Source organism: Pieris rapae, chromosome 17 (assembly GCF_905147795.1).
Source record: "Pieris rapae chromosome 17, ilPieRapa1.1, whole genome shotgun sequence".
NCBI classification, from domain to species: Eukaryota; Metazoa; Arthropoda; class Insecta; order Lepidoptera; family Pieridae; genus Pieris; species Pieris rapae.
In genome coordinates this window covers 9,364,642-9,390,087 of record NC_059525.1, presented here as the reverse complement: position 1 = coordinate 9,390,087, position 25,446 = coordinate 9,364,642, and the positions used below count along the sequence as shown (strand labels likewise).

The 25,446-nt window shown below is 34.4% G+C and overlaps 1 protein-coding gene across 2 annotated transcripts in view; it reads left to right on the top strand.

The window, feature by feature from the left end:
- LOC110997636 (myosin heavy chain, non-muscle) overlaps positions 1–25,446 on the top strand; it is a 51,465-nt gene that overhangs the window by 13,131 nt on the left and 12,888 nt on the right. For both annotated transcript variants that reach the window (XM_045631917.1, XM_045631918.1), the window contains exons 2-9: positions 18,805–18,961; positions 20,396–20,517; positions 21,589–21,612; positions 22,628–22,720; positions 22,795–23,224; positions 23,294–24,633; positions 24,723–24,893; positions 25,089–25,256. In XM_045631917.1, the coding sequence (XP_045487873.1) occupies positions 18,805–18,961; positions 20,396–20,517; positions 21,589–21,612; positions 22,628–22,720; positions 22,795–23,224; positions 23,294–24,633; positions 24,723–24,893; positions 25,089–25,256 (2,505 nt within the window). The remainder of the gene's footprint in view (positions 1–18,804; positions 18,962–20,395; positions 20,518–21,588; positions 21,613–22,627; positions 22,721–22,794; positions 23,225–23,293; positions 24,634–24,722; positions 24,894–25,088; positions 25,257–25,446) is intronic.

The following is a 25,446-nucleotide window of genomic DNA, read 5'->3' as shown; positions in this document are numbered from 1 at the left end:
GTGTGTTCGGAGTCAGCTGACCGGTTTTTCGGGCAGTCGGCTCCCGATATCCCCCCCACCCCCTGCACGGTGGTCTCTTAGCGTTGTATCCTCCCGCGAAGGTCGTCGCACGAGTTTGTATGACGATATGGATTGTATACCGGATACGGCACGCGATTTTTCAACAATAGACGTTATTTTGAATGTTTGCGTATCGTTGTTAGTTGGGACAATTCGTTGCGCGCATTTAGACTTCACACTTTCGATGATAGGTTGATTATTACAAATCAAACAAGGCTTTCTTGACAATTGCACGGTCCAGCTAAAGGTCATTGACCGTTTATCTCGCGTTAATTGAATAACACGTCTGTTGACTAATTAGTCGTAACGGAATATTTGGCGATATCTCCAACTCTTGATTGTGCGTTCAATTTAGACTTACTGTATATTGCATAAAGTTTAAATTAATTGAGCTTTTTGGGTAATCAATTTAACATTATGATTACTAAGTATTTGTGGCTTTGATATTATTGTTTATGGTATGTGTTTGGGGTATGTTTAATAAGGTTTGAATAATAAATGCATTTCGGCTGTTTCGTAGATTGTTCTTTAACAGGCATGTTTCATATTATAAAGGGGACGTTAAATTTGGTACGTAAATGATAAATGACAAACGATGATGAATATTGTTTTGTGTGCTATGTGTGTTTTATATGCCACTATTATAAAGATACATAATACAGAAATTGTTTTATGAAAAACTGATAAGTTCACAAGGTTCATAAGGATTTTATATGTATATGTGGAGGCACGACCCGCTCGTTGCCGAGTTATTATGATTAAAACTATAAATGGTGTTTTATGTAACACGAAATGACGAATACAGAAATACCATATAGGCGCAGATGCCACGTAAGGCAACAAAATCAGCCATAACGCGTGTGACTCATAATAACGGTCGCCGCGTTATTGTTACAAGGCCTCGCAGACACCTTGCGATTATCGTCTAAGTATATTGTATAAAAACAATTTTCTAACTTCTTACTTGTTTAGTTTAATTAATGCTTTTTAATTTAGTACGTTACTATTTTATAATGTTATGTTTTTTGTTTTAATGAAACTTCACTCTCTATCAAATTTATAATTACGTATGAAATAAGTTTGTAGTCATACATTTGGGATAGTTGACGTGTTGGATCAAAACTGTATAAAATTGTAATAAAATATTAATACGTATATACATGTCCAGCGAGGTCGCGGTTAATAAAGCTGTGTAATTGTAACCATCTGTTGCTTTTGTACTTGGATTATATTTTTAAAGGCTACGTGCGTATTACGTCCGTCCGTCCGTCTTGTGACGTCCGTTAACCTACTGGACGTGCCAGATGCTTCTATGATTTGCGTTTTTCTTTTAAGCAGCAAACGGGAGGAGCCTTATGTGATGTTATGTGATACCGCCCATGAAAACTTCCACTGCCATGGGACTCGCAAGTGCGTAGCCGGCCTTTTTCTACACTCTTATTGAAGTCCGTCGAATTGGTTCGAAAAGCTTCAGTAAATGGCTCCGCATAGTGGTGTTTTGCGGTAAAAAGTGCCAGTTCTCTTCAGTTCCAGTCCTTATTTTGGAGCACATAGGTGACGGGCTTCTTCTCACTCAAAGAGAATCAGCTATTATATATAAATAGCTACTATATTTTACTAAAGTATCCGAAATCGTATTGACAGCAGTATTTACTGTGCCCTTTTTAAAATTAGAAATAGGAAAATAAGATACAAGTATCACTTATTCCACGTCATTAAATTTTTATCGCTAGACATCGCTACTCATACATATCATCATACAAAATGACTATGGTAAATATAGATAGAAAAACCAGACATATATTACCCGAATAATTCATCTTAATTTTAGTTTACGGTGTATAAACAAAATGGTAATGAATGGTAATATCTGAGTATTGTTCGCGAAAAGAGATGAGAGGCAAATGTTGATGGTTAAAATTAAGCATAAACATTGAGGTCATTGCCCCAGAATTTTATTAGGGCTGCTTATTCGATAACTTTTTCGACAATATTTTACTTTAAATGTATATAATGTATGATAGATTTAAACTAAATTTAGTTAGGTAAAGGAAATCATCATGATGTATCTAAATAATAAATATGTCTTAAAAGGAAAAAATCTACTACACAAGGAAAATACATAACCATATTTACAATATTAGTTAGGGTTAAGCAAAAAAAGCAGACTCAGAAATGTGGCTCAGAAATACTTAGCTTAAGAAAACGTATTAAGACTTGTGACGATGAAGACATGAGATACTATATTTATATATGTATAAGATTTGGTAAAAAAATTAATATTTCAATGGGAATAAGCACTGTCGAAGTGATACGGGGAAAATTTGGTTACGCCAAAAATAATTCTGGAACTGTATAGGAAAACCACCTTTTGTATTTCAATAAAGGTTCGTAATAATTTACCAAAAACAATAAAATATTTTCCTACGAGAGTTTTTAAAAACCGGTTTAAAGTACTACTTTTGGAAAAACTTATTATTCTATTTATGAGTATTTGCGTGAAACATTATAAATATGTATACATATAGTTAATATTCATTTGATAACGTAAAAATAAGTTAACAACTACATTTTACCACCATAACATTTTTGTAACATGTTCTTGCAAATCCTCATAATAACAATTATTATAACTGTAGGCAAACCCCATATCGTCTGTCTACAAGCTAAACGCAACACTGTTTTTAATTTTTGTATTAAATTTATTATGAAAATTTCGCCACTACTGATGACTAATAAGATATTAAATGTGATTCATAATTTCGTGATTCCATTATCGTTAAAAACACGATAATTTTATACTAAAATAATTACGAGAATGTTATTTATTCATGGGAAAGTCAACTGGAAAACACAATTATCGATGAATCTATTGTGATATTTTACTATTAAATTTTATGAAAGGAATGTCTTATTATATTCTAATATTACATTTGTTATGGAAATGGCTTTCTTTTTTGAAAAAAAAAGAAGGTAATGGTATTATTATTAGGCTACTAAGTATATCAACTGAGAGCTATTTTAGGAAACAGTGTTATTATTTATTTAGTATAAACCGTTAACCAGTATGTCAGTCTGGTGTGCATTTTTTTCCTTTAACTCATAATTATTCGATAGTTCCCGTTATTCATAGTAGTCTTTGAATGATCATTTAATATATATTTGGCACACATTGATGGATCTGTATTGATTCATAAGATGCTTCATAATAATTCTTGGAAACTCAAATGTATATTTTGTAATGTTCTTGAGTTTTACGTGATTGATTGTTAAGAAAATATGTTGATACGAAAGACTTTGTTTACGTCGATTTCTCAGTTAATACAAACTCAGTTGAAAGGGTAATAAATACTAAGCTTACAGACAAAAAAATTATAAAAGGTGATTATTAACTAGTGACAGCTGTGTAATATAGTTTGAGCTGGGTATAATGATGGAACCATAAGAAAATGGACCAAGATAGTGCAGTGGAGAATCAATGGAGTGGTGGAGGACCAGCTGCAACTGAAAGCCAGCAAGTAAAAGAACTGCCTAGCCTCAAAAAGTGACGGGATGCCACAGAAGCCGGATCAGTTACTTATTAAACGAAATTTATTCAATACAATTACTCGTATTGAAACTACCGAACATGTTTTATCACACACTGGCTCGCTAGAGGACTATAAATACATACATATATACAGCTGAACTAGACATTTGTAAACTCCAGCGATACGCAATGATAGTAGGACGCATACAGGACGGCGATTACGATACATTAGCGTTATCATTAAAAACTGTCTGAGTACGATGCATTGTTATTCGTCGGGGTTATTGCACTTGTATTTTGTATGCGGTCGACGGGTTTTTGTTTGGATATTTTATATTTTACAAATAATTTTTTATTGTGCTTTTCACGTTGCTGATGCGTGCGTGAACTTTGTACGCGATTGTCTTTGCGGACCGCTGACGTCTACTATCTAGTTACTAGTACTCGGAAATTGATACAATATTTTCAGTCATTTGCTTATATTTAATTAACAATCAATCATCAATAATCAATTCTATTAACTATAGATGAATTAGGGCTCCGCCAATCGGTTAAAATAAGGGTTTAAGGTTGCTACACTCAGTTTCAGCACTGGGAATCTAACTAGCTACGTTGTGCGTAAAGTCCTAGCTAACTAAGCTCCTTCCAAAAGCACAGAAGTCTCCTGGGCATTTCACAGGCCTCGTGGAGCGACTTCACTGCTCCGAGGACTTCTGTACGTTGGTTAGCCACAGCCACGCTTTCCAGTACTACGTGGGTGACTGATTCCTCTGCGCTGAAATAGCCTCTGCACATGGGGCTGTCTGTCAAAGGACTAAAACATAAACATGATTATCTAAGAGAAAGTGGCCTGTTATTGTACCCGTAATTATTTTGAGAATAGTCCTGTTGAGCGCCGTCAATGGATGCCAATATTATTGCTTGGCTTATCAACGATTTAAATAAACATAGAAAAATGATAACGGTATGATATAAGAAATATTAAACGTCTTGAAAAACTATTTGTTTGTACATTACATTGATTTATAGGCAATTACTCATCGATGTATAAACAAAAGTTGGCCGGTCTCCAGTGAATCTGACAAGGTTATTGGAGAAAATATAAAGCCTTTGTCTAGGACGAAATGGACGTAAAAATGTTTATAATGTATATCTTGATACTATATTTACGAACTTTTTTATGTCTGAGGAGAATTTGTGCCTCAAAAGTAAGCAGGGGTTTGAGTCGACCTAAACCAGGTTCTTTGCTATTCAGAGACTGTGTGAGAAATACACATTAAAATCAACGACATATTTGTAAACTCAAAATCTCTGAACCTAGGTTACGCCGTACAGAGTTCCCTTTCTGTGTTATTATTGAACTATTTAATTAACCCAAAAGGGCAGTCATCTATACTAATATTATAAAGAGGAAAGGTTTGATTTTTTGTTTGTTTGTTTGTATGAATTGAATAGGCTCCGAAACTACTTGGCAGATTTGAAAAATTCTTTCACTGTTGGAAAGCTACATCATTCCTGAGTGACATAGGCTATATTTCATTTTCAAAAAAATAGGCATCCTTACTAAAATTACGATAACATTAACATTTGTTTATTATTTGATACAATTCTAACAGATGGCGCTGAGTTAAAGGTAGTAGTTTGGCAAGACGACGTTTGCCAGGTCAGCTAGTAACTTATATAGCTATACATACTATTTACATCTAATAACAAGATATTTAACTATTCTGAAAAATTTAATCTATATTACCATGGTGACCTGATAATCAGATAATTGATTGAATGTTGGCTTTAACTAAACAACATTGACTATTTGCTAACCTAGGGTGTTCAGATTACAGACTGTATTCTGTATAGGTAATTTATTTAAACGTTAATAACATGAATTCTTAAGATGTAACAGGCGGCTTTACCGCTAACAAGCGATCTCTTTTAGGGAATAGGGTACGATAAAAACAAACAAAAAAATGAAATATGTAGGCCGTAAGGGAAAAATGAAAAGAACCAAATCAACAAATATAAAATTACTAGTAAAAATGATGAAAAAACTTAATCTAAAATAAAAATAAAATAAACATAAAACTAAAAGCTAAACTGACGATTCATGAATTACAATGCAATACAAAAGAATAAGGAAATACATTAATTACCAAGTCACGATTGAGAAGGAGGAGAATATGTATATTAAATAGTTATTTATATATAGAGGACTTTTAAAAGAAAAAAATGGTTAGAGAGGTAGCCAACCGTATTGAGTCGGGCAGCGTATTCCACAACTTAATGGCGGAGATCCTAAACGAATTGCTTCACAAGGAAGAGATGCAAGGAATTTCCAAAAAATCATCTATAGATGAGCGTAACATATAGTTGGACCTGTGACCTATTTTAGTACAATGGTATTGCTATTTCCTCTTGGAAACCCAATAAGGTAAAGGTTTATGAATATTTTCAATGATTAGTCACCGACCTCAATACAAATTTCTGCGTATCGGCTGTAATGCGAAAGAGTGCGATGTTTTGCTTACGTCAGATGGTAACTGTACACGCTTGTGTGATTTTTGTATAGAGCCTTCCGAGAAATATTCAATTACATTAAAACTATAGTTGATACGTTATATGCCTAAATATCCGTTGTTTGAATTAGTAAAATCAATATTATATTGGACAATATATTATGGTTTATAATATACAAACTGCTGTAAATAAGTGTGGTTTATCAAACTGTGGTTGTTGTTGGACCCTGTATTGTTTTATCTTTATTCGACCAAGTTATTTCAGAGGAATTTCGGCCTTATTTGGAGGTTGACGTTAAATTGAGTGGCTTTTGTCAGTTTACACTGTAATTGTTGTCTTTACTTCGCTGGAGAATATAAGTTTAAAAATGTATGCCCTTGTTCTTAATATAAAGTCTTTAAATAGTTTTATTTTTCTGCGATATATTACATTTAAATGGATTTAAATTATTACTACACCTCACGAAATTAAGGTACACGAGTTATTTAATAGTTTGATACCAACATAGAATACTTTAGCATAGCATAGCAGCAGCATAGAAAAAGTATATTTAACGTAGAGTTTTAGCTCTACAACCATATAATATATATATTTTTGCCACATTGAATCATAGTGTTTATACTCGGAAGACTTTATCTTGATTGATACTATTTTTATCATCAGTTTATAGGAAAATGATTGTGCCTGAACTGAATACTCAACATTTGCACACATAATATAAAACGTTTGTGTTTTCCTCTGTTAATTTTAGGTTTGGTGTGTTTTTCAATAAAAAAAAATACATAAATATAAAAAAAATCGTACACGTACTACGTACCAAACATATTAATTCAAAAGTGCTTTTGCGTCCAACTTTGCCGACAAGCGACTGAAGAAATATTGTCAAGTAAAGTCTATGTATTGTAGCACAGAATGAAAATTAATTTCCGAGTTATTAAAATTCAGACTGATAGCCAGGCTTTTGCGGCATGTGGCTGAGTCAGAACGTCTCATATTAAGAGCCTTTGATGACTCAGGAACGGAAATGAAACTTTAGAAAGCCTTTATTAAATAGATTTTAATAAACCAAAAATTCAATGTCTGTGTTGAAGTATAGTTTAATTATATAAAACGGTTAAAAGATTGGCTTATGAACACACCTTACTTTTATTTAATTATACGTACTAAAACAATGTGTATGCTTAAAATATACATACAAGAAAATATAATACCATAAATTTAATATACATACACATCAATTAAAAAATTAAAAATTAGAAAAAAATCAATTAAATTAGATATCGAGCTATGCTCCTGAGATATAACGTGTAGATACACCTTACACGCACTCACTCAGTCACATGCACCCACACACACCCTCATTTATGTACGCGTGTTGTAAACAGTTTAAAAAATGTTGGTATGGAAAGCTGGGAACCCTGACACAGGCATTTTTTATTAAATAAATTGGTTTATTATTAATTAAATGGTTTCCTAAATTTTACACATTATAATTAATTGATTATAATGAATAAATACATGTTTTTATATTGTTTGTAAATAAATCTAGGCTTAAAGTTGATTAAAATTTAAAGAATGTGGCTATAGTACCCTGTTGCCTTTGCCAATATATACAGATAAGTATAACAAATGTCTTAGTAGATATCCGCATTTGCTGTTGATAAAACAAGAAAGCAATGCACCCAGCCACATGCTAATAAGAGCGTAAGAAATATGTCCTATTACGTTTTCTTTTTACAGTGAAAGGTTTGAGGGTGTGACGCATGCGATGGGTTTTGCAAAGCGGATACCTAATGCGTATTACTATGACTAAGTATGCAGTGATTCGACGCGGATAGGTAACTGACCTGCGCCTGATCATCACGATGTATTGCGATAACAAGATTTTTCACGGTTTTTTTTCGCTGAGGAAATCTATTCATTATGTCAAGAGCAATGCTTGATCTTAGATACGATGTTTTATCTGTTAATAATACGTCTAGACTTTATTTACATATAATAGAATATTTAACGCATACACCATGTACCGAAAACTGAAGTGGAGATGGAAGTGTCATATGATGAGAAAATAGAAGCAAGAACGGAATCAGGACGGAGTGGGAAACGAAAAAGAGGCAGGCAGATAAAATGGAATGACGATACAAAAAGGGAGCGAATCCAATGTGGATTCGAAACGCCAGAGAACACGATTCCACCATTGGAAAAAGGAAGAGGCCATTGTTTAAGGACAAGCTGTTAATAATATAAATAAAGGTTTACCGATAGATAATAAAAAAAAAAATATTTACTTTCTCATAAAATCTTCATACATAGAGAACAAAACAAAGCAACAGTTATTTTTTTTAGTTTCTTCTATTGAGGGAAAAGCTTGTTGGTGCGAGACTGATATCTGTTAAAGATAAAGGAGTACCAGTGTTACTGGTCTTCAGGCTCTCACTTCGGATCGCCAGGTCTTAAAACGTAGTGTAAAGCTATGTTTCATAAATAATTATTACTATACATAAAAGGTTGCAACATTAACAAAATAATAATATATAAGGAAACCATGGGGTGTGTAAACGTGTGTGTCTGTGTATGTTATAACTTACTTATTCTAGGGTCAAGGTAATAATACTATACTATTTTATTATGGTTATATTTTTGTCTGTATCTTCATAGTAGAAGTCCAGTAACAGCAGCATTAAAGGCTATTTTAAAAAGGTGAGCTGCAACGCGATTTAATTGGGGTCGTCTTGAAAGATATTTGTGAAAGCTTTAAAATACCTATGTAATATTCTAATCTTCTGAGGTCTAATAATTTCGTAAACAAGACCGGTACTGCTACTGTCTTGTTAGTCGTGTTAGCCCACGAGGGCAGAAGTCAAAGGTCGTCCACCTACTCCCTAACGGAGCGGAAAATTTTAATCCCTTTCCAAATTCTACACATTTGAGTTCATCTATTGTTATATATTTAAATCTTATTGTTAAGAAAAAGCTTAACACTTAAACTTTCGAACAGGCTTGAATGAATTCTGTTATATACAAATGCGACGTTGTAAATACTTTGTATGTCAGTAAATAAGGCGTTTTAAATAGATTTTAAACATATTATAAAAGATTGCCAGCGTATAAATACATTGATACAAAAAAAAAATGAGACAAGCACTTATAGGCAAACATAACAAACACGAAGAGAAAAAAAAGTTTTCATCGTAAAAATAAAACCTACGTCCATTTCCAAGATTGAGTGCAACAACTATAGTTGTCCAGACTTAGCTCGTTTAACAGAATCCTTAATCTGGACATCGGTGCATTTTGGCCTAAATGCGTTCGTCTAAAAGAAAAAAAGATTAATATGTAACATATTCTGCAGTATCTTATTACTCACCTTTGGAATATTAAAGTATATAGACTATATATAGATTAATTATGGCTGAGATTAAGCTCTATAAGTTTGGCCGATGAAGAGCAGACAGCAGACAATCTAAAGTCTAATAAAAGCTTTGAAACGTGATGGTCTATAAGCAAACTGAAATTGGTTGGAAAGTTGGAAGACGATTGTTGAAAGTGGGCCGCACCTGCCGGGAGGGTGGCGCCACCTGTCGGAGGGGAGTTTAAAATTAGGGAGGGCTATTTGTTGTTTGAGAGAACTCGGATTAGATCCTGGATATGTTTCGATTTTCGGCTACAGTTGTTTTTTATTTTATTTTCTTTTATTTGAAATATAACATATAAGTTTGATTTGCCATACCTGGTTATGACTTTTCCCTTACAAGGAAAATATTCAGAATGTGTGTTGGTGTCGGAATATATTTTCAAAATATGTCACGCGCCGTCGGCGTTTTTTACGAAACATTTTTATTTTTATTCCTCACTTGACAGCGGAAAGGGCGGACGTAATAGGGCACGAAGGAAGGCCGGCGATTGCAAAAAAGTATTGACAATAATTATTTGCATTTTTGCGTGCTTAAAATATATGCAAGTGCATTTTATGAAGGCCGTACAGCATTTAAATGCAATAAGGTTAGGTGAATTTCCATGTAAATCTCCGGTTGTCTGAAGTACGATTGAATATTATTTGCCAAGAATTGTCAAGTTGTTTTTCATGTGATTTTCGACTTAGTATATCTAATATTAACAGCAATCATCAATCATAGTCGTCACGGAAGAGTTGGCCTAGGAGCTTATCAGAACTATTTCTATCTGCGGATATGGAACTTCCACCGTCGGCTAATGACCTATTGCTATCGAAATAGGTCTCTTGTCTTAAATTTTCACCAATTTTAAATTCAAAGGAGCTGTAGATTTAATATTGATTTACCTATATGATAAATGATTTCTGTTTGTTTTTAAAGTACGCACAATTAATAAATTCCTGGACAAGACAATGTTTTAACCTGAAAGTCTTGCAGAGGATTGTAAGCAACCTAAGTGTTCTCTAAAACTCGGTTTCTTTGAATCTATGCGATGTATGCGTCGGCAAAGGTAAAGAATGTTTGCGATACCAAGGACGAGAACCAGTCTGTTGCACAGATCCCCGTTAATGAAGAGGTTGCGCTTGTAAATGCCGACACTATCGACATATTTATATGTTCGCAGAATGAGTTGACAGTAGCGATATTGTGTCATATCATTTAATATTATATACCTTATTTCTTTCCGTTATCGAACTTATCGTATTGGCTTACTATATATGTTACATGTATTTCTGAAATAAATAAAATCATATTTTAAATACTAGTTATGTAAATACATTTAAGAAGAAACCTAAAGTATTTGACACAGTTAAGAACAATCATTAATCATTGCTTTTAAGTGTTGATACATAAAAAAGCTTTTCTATTTACTTACATGTAAAGTGAGTTAATAGGCTTAAAACAAGAAATCCTGAGGCCCCACGAGGTGAAGCGTGACATTCTAGGAAACTATCGGCCACGCCAGCGTTCTTAGCGGTATCAATGAGATTGGATTAATGAAACTCCCATTAACTATAACTTCTTTTTCACTTGTAGTTTGTGGGAATATAGCAAGCAAAGACTTGTTTTTATAGGTGATATTTATGGTATTTTAAGTAGTCTTCTAGAATTGCTAAACTATATGCATCTTACTGCATAATTTTTTTTCAATTTATTCCTATATTAAGGGTACCAAATAAGAAATATAGATTGTCTTACTATAAATTTATTTTATGGGCCATGGACACAATGCCAGATGGCTCGCAAATGAGTTGCTGGCTCTTTTCTTGAAGGTCGTATTGGTTCAGAAACACATCATTGTTACAATGAATGGCTTATAATAAATATGAAATAGCTATTCGAATTAGAATCTATTTTGAGACTAAGCAAATGATTGTTAGTCTGCAACTTATAAGGTACAGAGCAATTATGGATCGGCTCGTGCAAATAATAAGTTAGTGCAGACTTCAGCTAATTTGGGAGTCGTGGGCGTCTGTACTTTACTTAACCTGTGCTAATTCAATAAGCTGATCAGTAAGCCTCTTTTGGTATTATATGGTTTTAGTATTAATCTAATCGTGACTTTGACTACGTGAACGTTGAACGAAATTTTATAGCGAATCAGCCTCTCAATGCAGAATAAGGTGTTGGTTGTGTGTCGTTCTAGAAAGTAGAGTGAGGCGATTCACGTATAATAGGAATAGGGAGCAAACGGTTCGAAGGCTCACCTGATGATAAATGATACCGCCGCCCATGGACACTGTGACTTGCTGGCCTTTTAAGAATTGGTACGGACGTTTCCTGAAGAACCGTTAGTCGAGTTGGTTCGGAAATACTGGCAATAGCTTTTTGGCACTGTGCTGGTTACAGAGTGATATTATCATATTTTGTTTTACATGTTTCGTATGTTTGTGTATAAACATACGGAACATGTAAAACAAAATATGATTTTATCCAACTTGACTTGATTAAATTTAAAATGAACATCTAAGAATCATGAGAAAGAAAAAAAGACATAAATGTCTAATTTGTAAAGAAAGAACTATAACATGATGTATTTTGACAACAAGGGTTTTGGGTGCGGTGAACTTTTGAGTTGCCTTAGAAACCTATTGATTAAGGTTTCCGGTTTACATATATATATCGTTTTAATTGGACGATAAAGCGAGCTGTTGACGAATAATTATTTAATTTGCGTTTATGTAGACCGCAGCTTTTATATAAAATTACCAAATAAGGAGGTTCTGCGAGCGTACTATAAATGCAAACTAACCACAGCTGACTCATAGTTATGTTAATTTTGTACTTTATTGCTTTGTAAGAGAGTTTATATTGCGTACTGTATGGTTATGGAGCGATAAGGATTACCTCGTACATAGGTACACGTAATGTTTAGTTTTAGCCATGTTTCATATGTTTACACCGCACTTATGACTTTTTAAAAATCACTCTGTTTTTATAAGAAATTGCTCGCTGTACTTGTAATTAAAATTAAATAAGTAGATCAGAAATAATTATGGACGAACATTTTAATCTTCAGGCTTCAGGCTTCAGCATGTGGCTCTCAACTCTGTACCCTGTCGTTTGACCCCGGCTCCAAAAGACTTTCTATGTGCGCATTTAATTTTTGCTTGAACGGTGAAGAAAAACATGTGAGGGAACCGCCTTGCTTAATAACCAAAAAGGTGGCTAAAAAGGTTTTAGCGTCACTGGTACTATTATTCAGGAGATGAGTTATCATTATTTAAAGACATTAATATGTTAACAAAAATAAGAATAAACTAACAGATTATGATGCGGTTGATGTGAATAGAAACCTAACAACAGTATGTTAAAATGAACATGTTCTGTTTCACTAAGCCCCTGGCGATACATGGTCAAATAATTTAAACGCTACTTATGGTTTTATTGCACGAAACTCGTTTTGCGGGTAGGTAGTATTAAATTGTAATAGAACGAATTTGACTACATATTAATTTATCCATATATATGTTACAGCTTCTAAAATACATGATAATTATTTTACCAAAAAATACTAGTAAAACAGCCGATTAGCTAGTAGGTAGCTACTTAAGAATGTTTTTTTGACCAGCCCTATACTGAGTATGTCAAGATCTGCATAAGATGTGTTTCGAATGAGAGGTGCCTGAATTCTTAGGTTGGTTTTTGCAGACGGAATTTGGAAAAATCCGCTTAGAATTAATAAGGGGCGACAATGTATGTTCTGTAATCTGATACAAAATCTTACACTGTTCTGTATTTGACCATTTAACAATTTGTATAAGAAAGTACCACCGGCTAGAGATCTCCGATCAGTAACATCATTTTAAATTTTGATTACGGGCCTACTACTAAGGTTCAAGACGTTAAAATAAGACAGTTGGAGGGATGTGACAGAAAGAGCACAAACTTGGTCCACTTTAGGACAATAATTGATAGAGTTAGCTGGAAACTTGAATCTATGTGGCACTTGACTCTGTAGTTTGAGTTGCCTTTTCTGTTATTTTAGAGATAGAGATTTTATTCTAGCAAAGGCTACTTTTATGTATTTGTGGTGAGATGTATATAAATATCATAATTTACTATTTTATCTAGTTTTGCAAGAATTTTATCTATCATCTCTGTTTCTTAAGATGTCTATGTTCAAACTCGACCTTGCAGTTGAAGATGTTACTACGAGCGCTGACTCGTCTTTACGGAAATACGTGAGCGCTTGATGGGGACGTGCCTACGCGACTTCGTAATTATTGGTTTAGACACGTTTTATATACAGACGATGCCTTATAGATACATCTTTTATCTGTTATCTAGGAAAGAATAGCACTTTATCGTTTTAGTTGAGGACTGATTGATTGCAACAGTAATATTAACCCAGACCTGAGACGATGATTTCACTGTTTTGAAATAGAGAATAATGTGTTATATTTATGTAGTATGTAGAAATCGAAGCGTATGTGACCATATGGGTTAGTTCTCTTCAAAATAAGAATCTTCTCCAAAAATATTGTCAAAGAAAAGAGATTAGTAAAATATAAAACGGGTGGGATTTGTGATCTGTGTCAAACAAGGTTGCATGGGCAATTAAAGAAGATACAAAATAGTCCTTCAACGTATCGGGATGATGCACACTGTCTAAATACGGAAAGTCGCATATCTTGGCGTCCCCGGCGATAAGTTGCAGCTCATAAGGATGGGATACGTTCAAGGCAAGAAATAGGTTGGTAGAAGGAAGAAGTTGTGGTTGCGGAATGTACACTATTGGACCAGCATCACATCTGCCGAGGAGTTTTTTAGACTAGTGCAAGATAAAATTGAAGTTATTAGCAGCCAACCTTTACCAATAAAGTGGCATATGAAGAAGACATTGCTGACCAAAATTAGATTAAATTAAAAAGTATCATTAGGTAACCTTATGGTTTGATCAGCAGGTATTCAACGACCCTAGAACGATTGCTGTCGGGGAGTAGGCGAACGATAGCTTGTTGGAGCGACTGGAATAAGTTATTTGTAAATACTTAGCCAAATACGTTTCTAATAGTCTTAATTTTTTAGCGTATAGGCAGTAAGTAGTTGATCGAGTAATTTAAATGGAGTTGTATTCCGTGTAAGGATATCTTTACTGACTCTGTGTCAAGGATCTATTAGCTATTAACTGTTCACCTCGCCCAACTGGTTTCTCAATTTTAAAGAAAGCCATGTGACTCATCGGTTTTTCTGATTTGGGTGTGGAAAAACATAAACTGGATTTATATAGGGCAGATTTTATCAAGTGTTTAGTGGATTATTGTGTTTGTTTATCTTGCGAAAAAAAGGAATTCAAGAACAACAATTGTTGTAGTTTTTTGTTAATTTAAGAATCATCCGTTTTACGTCCTTATTTAGGACTGACAGTAATTATGTAAAATTAGAAGCATTTAATATACATTTCTTTATTAACGAATAACTAAATTATTTTAAATTAAATAAATGTACCGTTTTTAATTTATTATTGCATAGAAATGTGGGGTGACTCTGCCGCATTTACCATGGAGAGTGTTCAAAGATGTTGTTCGGATTAATACCGGCAGCTGAGTTTATCATCCGTAGTCAATGCAGTACACGAAATTCCACCCGTATCACCTCGACGTCTGTCGTTCCAGAACTAAGCATTTTTATTGTAGTTTTTAACGCGCACCATCACTATTTGAAACCAGCTGAAGTATTTCAGAACCAATTCGACTTAGAGTCCTGTAAGAAAAGAGCGGACCAATTTTTAAAAAAAACGCTAGCCTTTATTTATGTATGTATGTACTATGTACCTATGTAAAAAGTTTTAGAGTTGTACATGGGTATAAAACATGTTATCGACGATTAACTTTGTTGCACTTAAAAAGGCGAGGTGATGTGAGGTAACCAGAAAATCATCGTAAATATGTTCATAAAATATTTGGAATCGTTTTATTTTACTGCATTCTCCGAACGTGAGTCACTAAGTCGTAGCTTACATGTGACGGCACAGCTGATTACATATTATGAAAACCTCATTTACTGTATAAGTTTTTACTCTTTATTACAAGTGCTTGGTAATATGTTGTTACGAACGAACCAACATTAGTTACCTCTTTATATAAATTTTTGGCACATGGAAAAGTAATATTAAAACAATATCAACATTTATACTATAAAGATGGGACGAGAAATCATATGCCTGCGTCTGTCTCTTTGTTTACAGGCAAATCTGTCTTCCAAACTAAAAAATCGCCGGTGCTACAATTTTTTAAGTCTCGGTCTCACGTTGGGAGACGTACCTATAATCTCAGGACATGAGAGTCGAACGGCTAGGTCCACTAATCCTAGAAACCACTAGGTCAACATTGTTCAAACTCAAACTAACTTAATTCATATAGGTAAACACTTATGAACGTCCGAAAAAAAGTTACGGTATTTGTAAATTTACTATCAATTCGCAAGTCAAGGGCGTAGAGCGGACAAGAACTGGCCAGAAACCTTCTGCCACTCTTTTTAATAGTTAAAATGTTCTCTCTCTGCTGACTGATTTATGTTCCTAAAATTGAAATAAAACTATGTAGATAATTTTCTGCAATATGATTACAGTTAGTAATGTATGATAAGCAAGCAGTGAAGGATTAGCTGTCCTGATTAAACATTAAAGCCGTTCTCAGCCCTTATAAGTAATAATTAATCCATAATTGACGTTTCATTGCCTCATGATGTCTGAAGTAATATCCAGAGTAATAAATTTGATTGCTAGCGCTTTTAGTACATATATTAGGTTTAAGATTGGTTTGCTGAGGCCGTACCAAATTTGGCTGTAGCCTCGTGGAAACTATGTCGCGATAAGTATTCACTTATACATTTTTATTTATTATTTGGCATTGGAACAAAATATTATTCTTTAAAAAGATTCAGGATCCTTCATGTTTAATGTGTACTATTCTGTAATATTTTATATATTATAATCTGTAGGCATTGCGATCGCCCTCTAAGCATAAGGTCACGACGCAAATTGATTCAGAGTAATAACTGCCCCTTTATCGTCGTGATAAGCTATCTGCCAGTCCTTCTGATGATGCCGCTATGGAAAACTATATTAAAATCTAATTATATATGTATTTGTCTAACTACTTTTGAATTGTTATTTAATAAGATTAATAAAACATCATTGTTTTGCAAATCTATGTTTACATCACATATGCTTGTTTCATGTTTCATAAATAGATATATGTATATAACCTTATCTATGTTAATCTCAGAAAATAGGTAAATTACAATGATAATTAATCGTTATAATTAAAAGTCCTGAATGTCGTGTAATGTTTTTAAATCATGTTTAAGCTGAGTTTGATTCTCGGCGATATAGCAATAAATAAGCAGTAGTTGGGGTTCAGATGGCTGATAAATAATTCATTTAAAATTTCACACAAATTAGGTTAAAAAGTAAACAAATAGCTATATTTACAGTAAGCACATTGACTGGTTAAGTAGTCTATGTTTCTTAAAAATACTAAAGATATTTTATTAATAATTGTTTTAAACACTTTCTCGTAACTGCGTATATCGGGGTCAAATAATGATAGTTTAACCCTTGAAAAGATCGTAATATTAATAAGGTTTACAACTCAAAAGTTTTACGACAAAAGCAATTAAAACATGTTCAACAAGCTGGATTAATTAGTTGATTGCAATCTGATTTAATTAGTGATCTATTGACCATTTACGCATTTTCAAGCAAGCATACCATCTATATTCAATTGCAGTTAGATATCGTGTAATTCCACATTTTAATTATTGGAAGAACATCGAAATTTGGAATTGTCTACTTCTTGTTCTTTGGGAGTTCTTATGCCGAAACTGTTTATTGAGGCAAGCAAAAATTTGTATTATATAACAACAGTATAACAGTATATTAATACATGCCAAGAGCAGTGTTATGTTAGCCTATTGACTTCAGCATTTGGGAAGCGGATAAGGCTCTGCTGTTACCGCATCCCGCATAAGGCGATTGTTGGTGGCACCTTGGGGTTTTAGTGGGTATGCACAATGGCGAGTCCCACATAATCCTTCTGCACCAAGCAGTCGCGCCGCGGAAGGGTATGCGCAAAGCATTTCCCCAAGTAAAAAAAAAAAAAATTGACTTCAGCATGCCACTCTCATCTCTTGAGGTTCGAGCCCCGTCTGTGCACTAATAGACATCTACATGCGCATTTAACAGTAGCTCAAACGATGAAGGAAAAACATCATGAGGAAACAGGATTGCTTTATACTCTAAAAGACGTCGGCGCTATGTCAGGCACATGAGGCTGATCACTTCTTAAGATTCACTTGATCATTAGATTGATAAATAGCATGAAACAGATAATAATAAATGTTGTAGCGCCAATGATGTATTTTTATATTAATACATAATTAAAACATGAAAGGTTCTTAAAGAAATACGTCCTCGGCTTTATTAACTTCTTTATTAAAATTGATATGGTGTATCTAAATTATAAATTAAGTCTAATGAATCTAAGAATGCTGTAAGTCGAATCGTGACGAAAGACGGTGATGGGGCTATTGAGAAGTGACATTTTATGATTGATACGTTGACAGAGTCACGTATACTATTTTTCAATTATATTAATGGACTTTAAAAAAGGAGGTCTTCAGTTTGACCTCTATGCTATATTGGATAATGCAATGTTTGTATGTACGAGATTATTATTTACGTTCGAGGTTTATCAAAATCACTTCAGTAGTACTCCGTATCGACGCATTATTATGTTTTGTTTTTTTATAACTAGCTTATGTCAAGAAAATTTTCTTGTAGGTCAATATAAAGATGATGATGCATCCGTCGGGAAGGAAATCGCCATTTTAAAAGCACACGGAGCGCCCTTCTGTAATCGTAGGCTGTATTAAAAAAGAAATAGGGATGTTTTTGTCGGTCAGACAGTGATATAAAATAAATTATATAGGCTGCTTAATATTTAGCCGCTCACCGTCCACAATCTAAAAACACAATTTCAGGACTGGCTTTTGAACACATTTTTCCAGAGTTGAAGATGTTTCAGAGACCTTTATAACATACCATTACACATTACAGTATGTAACATAAAAGTAATAATAAAATTGTTCTGGCCTTTACCACTAACTTTGTTGTGGTATTTTTTTTATATTTAAAAGGGTTCCCAAATCTTACACATTAAAATGCATTGCTTATTGTGAATTTATTTTAATGTACTTTTATAAGTCATAATCTAAATAACATTTCGTTTTCTATTGCAGACATACTCGGGGCTCTTCTGCGTGGTGGTCAACCCGTACAAGAAGCTCCCGATCTACACCGAGAAGATTATGGAGAGATACAAAGGCATCAAGAGGCATGAAGTCCCGCCACATGTATTTGCAATCACTGACACAGCATACCGCTCTATGCTTCAAGGTAAATTACTTCATTAAAAAATCCAGCCATACACAGTGCTAAAACTAAATAGTACTCTTAAAGGTTTAAATTACTATTGAGCAATTCTTCTCTATGTTTTACAAAGTAAGGAAAAATATCACCGTATTATAGATAGATGTTTAGTTTAAATTTTTTCATGTTTACAAGTGTCTTGAACATCTTGCCGGCTTTTTACTTTACCGAGTGCTGAATATTCATAGCATAATATTAATTAGAATAAATGACGTTTATTTCCTAGATCGGATCGTGGATCGAATGTTTAATGAGTTTTCTCTGTTTGTAACGAAATACCATTTATGGTAATGCACTTAAAAATATATATTGTTCGAATAATTTCTTATCCAAGAAATCGTTCGGGATGGCTGAATCATAAATATTCGCACATTATTCTAACCTCAGCAAGCCACTGATCGTAAAATATCTTCTTGTTTCAAATACATATTTTTTTACAAAAAACATTGTGGATCTTGAAGGTGGTAGTGCATTGCACAGGAACCGGTACACTCAGTGATGCATTAGATAACTAAGTGGAGCCATTTGTCTAATTGTTCGGTAATGGCGCCGGCGACAGGGCGCGGTCCACCTGAGCCGCGCCCTTTTTATGTTACAATAACATTTCAAGTTTTTTTTGCTGACACTATGATGCAATATAAGAAATTCGTCAAGGATTATTTGTGACTGACGTCGAGGTGACGTTATTTTTACACAATTTAGTTATGATTTAATATCGGGTACAATGATTTTTCATTTTTCATTACAATCCAATTGTAATCTTTTTTTAATTACCACAGCGGCTTCGCTCTTAACAACCGATTTACCCCGATTAATAGTATGTTAAAATTGGTATAATTAATCTAAGTGATAATCATAATTTTATTTACATGGAAGATTCTGGAATGAGTAAAAAAGTTATGCGGGAATTTAACATTTGAAAAATATTGCTTAAGATTAAAAGTAACATAATAAAATAGTCGCAATCAATGTAGGTTTTAATGTAGCTCAAACGTTCTTTTTTACATTATTCTGTTTATATAAAATGTTATGTATAAAGATAACATCGCCAAAACACGTCGTCTTAATATTTCTTATATGGTGTTAACCCAAATACATTTAATTGGAAGTACGATCTTAAAACACACATACGGGCATTAGCGGAAAATTTTAATTGAAACACTTACGAGGAAAATTGTATGCCAACTACGTTTGTTTCATAATATAACAATTATTATTGGTCTCAAAAACATCAATAATATAATATCTATGAATAATCTTCAAATGGTCAAAGTATAGCTGGGGTGAATTTACGACTTGGCGATTTGTAGTCATAGAATCAAAAACAAGATCGCCTGTATGACGTTGTTAATTTTGTAGAAAAGAAAATTGTATAATGACACTTATCATCTCGAATTACAGATCGTGAAGATCAGTCTATCCTCTGTACGGGAGAATCAGGTGCCGGTAAGACAGAGAATACAAAAAAGGTCATCCAGTATCTTGCGTATGTGGCCGCTTCTAAACCTAAAGGATCTGGAGCGGTGAGTTTTGTTATATTGATTGTATAAGCAACAATGATGTCGTAATTTTAGACACTAGTTCATATTGCCGATTGTCTATTGTGTTAGCTGAAAGTGATATTAAAATCCTCGTGTAACAGAGTGTCATGCCTAATGGAATTTTCTTTTTCAAAGCGCATACATTGTTATTGGTTCGATTACCGTATGCGGGTAAGCGACTACCTCGACCTTGTTGTACGCTTTTATCGTAAATACTAAATACATTACATCACTATTTTAGGTCGCTAGCGTTATTGATACGTGTATTTTAAGCTATATGGATTCAACACCAGCCATAGACAGCCTCACATACCAAACTACCCATTATGACTATATGGTGTTCTTCGGGGTCATGTTTTAGGGCCCATTATTTTCTTTAACGGCTATAATGATAATTGTTATTAGCTTCCAAATATATTTTAACTATGTACCAATAATTTTTCTATTAATAAAGATAAATAACAATCAATCCAAATTGGTTCCATAAAGAATGGCCGTGTAATTTTCAGACCTAGTAAACAGTGGAACAAATTATCGTGGCATAACAGATATTACCAGTGTAGTTGCTAAGTGAACTCATTTTCATTGTAAACTCGCTAGTTTAAGATCGTAACATTGTTGTAATGCGTTTCACATTTGATATTGGGGCCCTCGCTATGGCGTTTGACATTTCTGCAATAAGTATTAGTTTTTATATTCAAATTTTCACATATTTTAATTACAATGCAAATATTACTTCGGTCATAATGGTAGCAATGTATATTAGTAACTTGTGCACATGTGCATGTGCGGAGGAGGCATTTGTCCCTATTCAAGGCAGTTCTGATGGAAAACAATCTGTGTGCTGCCAGACCCTTGTCTCGACTTATTCTTGCTATTTTAATCACTTGTGTATATAAGATTTGGTACACGCAACCAATATTATTAACATGTTAATGTTTTGTTGTTTAAAATTATTTTCGTCTCAACAAAACATTCTCATGTATGAAATATGAGCACCTACATAATATTATTTTCTTTTTCACTCTTCATGGACTGCCAACCGATCTTCAGGTCCCGACGCCACAGTTGATTATAGTAAGTAACACTATTTTTCATAGACAATATCAAAATTTGTGCACGATATATTATTTAAGGCTTGTTATGGTTTGCCACTATGCATGATAGAGATAAGCTTTTGTATACGATATAATAATTTTAAATTGCTAGTTTTATGAGATCGTAAAATTAATAATAAAAATCAATAAAAGTAATTGTTAATCGGCTTAATAATTTTTCATAGAGCGTCCAAATGTCGATAGAAAGATTTATATATTGTTCTAACGGTTATTATACAATTAGAAGGGTACAATGTATGTCTAAGCAGGGAGCTAGCGATAATTTATCCATGGCATCGTTGAGTCTCTTGACTCATTCAAGTGGTCTTTATCGATGACGATCACTAAGAGGCTTTGTGTTTCACTTTGTAGAACTATTTTCTATAGTTGTTAATTTAATGGATATCTATAATACACCAGGAAGTATAATTGCTGCTATCTGATAGTTTAGTATTAGGTGAAGTTTAATATAAAATCTATGTTATTTTTGTTGCTTAATACTTTATTAATATTACAATCAGACGAAATAGGAGAAAATTAAATTTTTTTTAAATTTTATGTACATATTGGTCTTACTGCTAAAATCATAGTTTATTCCACATCCCAACATAGTCTTACCTATATGAATAAATTTATTATATAATAAAGACTAATTTATGTTTTGCGAATATTGTAACTTGTTTTATAAAAAAAAATCGTATACTTCTCACTAGCTAGATCTTTAAGGCGGAGTATAAAATAGAATGGCTAAATACGTAAGACACTAGCTAATTGTCATACCATTTAACATTACCTCTATCATAATTTCACGCTGCTTAGAGCAATGGACCGACCTTTGAGGTAAATACACCGCAGTACAATCATATAATGTAATTACTTGGGTGTCGCGTAAATAATGTCTTTTGCTTGGTGTGCTAAATATGTTTTCTAACAAGGTTTTGATAAATTTTAATGATTTAATCAATATTTCCTAACATTATAATTTTGCTTTGCAGGGCGAATTAGAGCAACAGTTACTTCAGGCCAACCCTATACTAGAAGCCTTCGGTAACGCCAAAACAGTCAAAAACGATAATTCATCACGTTTTGTAAGTATCGTATAGTAATGAATAAATGTTATTTTAATTAAAAACATAATTTTCAATTAAATATCTATTTACAGGGTAAATTCATTAGAATTAACTTCGACGCGTCAGGATTTATAGCTGGAGCGAATATAGAAACGTATTTATTAGAGAAATCGAGAGCTATCAGACAAGCGAAAGACGAAAGAACATTCCATATATTCTATCAGCTCCTATCGGGAGCAACTCCCGAGCAGCGGGCTGAATATATCCTAGAAGACCCCAAAAGCTACTTTTTCCTAACAAATGGAGCTCTGCCCGTACCGGGTATCGACGATGCGCTTGAGTTCCAGGCGACTATTAAGTCCATGAACATCATGGGAATGAACATGGAAGACTTCAATTCGATATTTAGAATCGTGTCGGCCGTTCTTCTTTTCGGTTCGATGCAATTCAAGCAAGAAAGAAACTCGGATCAAGCCACACTTCCAGATAACACTGTTGCACAAAAGATTGCACATTTGCTTGGTAATCATTTCTTATCTTTATTAATTATAATCTAAATTTTAAATAGATAATAATAACTTTTATTTTTAGGTTTATCCGTCACGGATATGACAAAGGCTTTCCTGAAACCGAGGATCAAGGTCGGCCGCGATTTTGTAACGAAAGCCCAGACAAAAGAGCAGGTGGAATTTTCTGTCGAGGCCATTAGTAAAGCGTGCTACGAAAGACTGTTCAGATGGCTGGTGAATAGAATTAACAGATCTCTGGACAGGACGAAGAGACAAGGAGCCTCCTTCATCGGCATCCTCGATATGGCTGGTTTTGAAATTTTTGAACTGAACTCCTTTGAACAGCTGTGCATCAACTACACAAATGAAAAGCTACAGCAGCTCTTCAACCACACTATGTTCATCTTGGAACAGGAAGAGTATCAGAGAGAAGGGATCGAATGGAAATTCATCGATTTTGGTCTCGACTTGCAGCCGACAATTGACCTGATCGATAAGCCCATGGGAATAATGGCCCTTCTGGATGAAGAGTGTTGGTTCCCGAAAGCGACAGACAAGACCTTCGTCGAGAAATTAGTTTCTGCTCACTCGGTACACCCGAAGTTTATGAAGACCGACTTCCGTGGCATCGCAGATTTTGCGATCATTCACTACGCTGGCAAAGTCGATTATTCAGCAGCAAAATGGTTGATGAAGAACATGGACCCTCTGAACGAAAACGTCGTATCTCTGTTGCAAGCGTCCCAAGATCCATTCGTGTGCCACATTTGGAAGGACGCTGAAATAGTGGGCATGGCCCAACAAGCCATGACCGACACACAATTCGGTGCTAGAACGAGAAAGGGAATGTTCAGAACGGTTTCCCAGTTGTACAAAGAGCAACTGACCAAACTTATGGCCACACTGCGAAACACTAACCCGAACTTCGTCAGATGTATCATACCGAATCACGAGAAGAAAGCTGGCAAAATAGAGGCGCCCCTAGTTCTCGACCAGCTCAGGTGCAACGGTGTGTTGGAGGGCATTAGAATTTGCAGACAGGGCTTCCCTAACAGAATACCATTCCAGGAATTCCGTCAGCGATACGAACTTCTGACCCCGAACATCATTCCCAAGGGCTTCATGGACGGAAAGAAAGCTTGCGAACGTATGATCGAAGCTCTGGAACTCGATCACAATCTGTACCGCGTCGGACAATCCAAAATATTCTTCAGAGCGGGAGTGCTTGCTCATCTGGAAGAGGAGAGGGACTACAAGATCACCGACTTGATAGTCAACTTCCAGGCTTTCTGCAGAGGATACCTGGCTAGAAGAAACTACCAAAAGAGACTGCAGCAGCTCAACGCCATCAGAATCATCCAGAGGAATTGTGCGGCATATTTGAAGTTGAGGAATTGGCAATGGTGGAGATTGTACATTAAGGCAAGTATTTTAGTGAATATTATAATATAAATATTATTAAACTTACAAACCAGTAATTAATAGCATTAATCAATGTTATATATTTTTAGGTCAAACCACTGCTCGAGGTTACGAAACAAGAGGAGAAGTTGACCCAGAAAGAAGACGAGCTTCGTCAGATTCGTGACAAGATGGAATCGCAGATGGCTCGGTGTCAAGAATTTGAGGCCAAGTTCCAACAGGCCAGCGCTGAGAAGACCCAACTTGCAGAACAACTGCAGGTCAGTTGTAACAATGTTTAGTCACAGTTAATCAGAAGTCTGGACACCTGAAACTGATACTGAAAGAGAAGTTAAAATACCTACAGATCTTATTGCATGCCGGCTTCATCATTTCTCAAATTTAATTGAACTTTCTGATAAAAGATTCAAAAATAAAATCTTGTTTATTTTGATATTTTAATTTTTGAATTTTAGGCGGAATTAGAACTGTGTGCTGAGGCCGAAGAAAGTAGAGCGCGTGCTGCAGCCAGAAAACAGGAGCTCGAAGAGTTGTTGCACGATTTGGAAGGTCGCATCGAGGAGGAGGAGGAGCGGTGTAACGCTCTTCAGCAGGAGAAGAAGCGGTTGCAACTTAATATACAGGTGAGCTGCTTTGTCTCATTTCTATATCATATACTATCTTTCTTCAAAGGCCAGCAATGCACTTACTAAAATGCGCTGCAATGATTGGCCTTTTTGGGGCCCTATCTATTAAAAATAGTCAGTTAATTACATAAAATAAATAAAGCTGTTAAATAAATTATTTTATGTTCAATTTTATAACATTAATGAG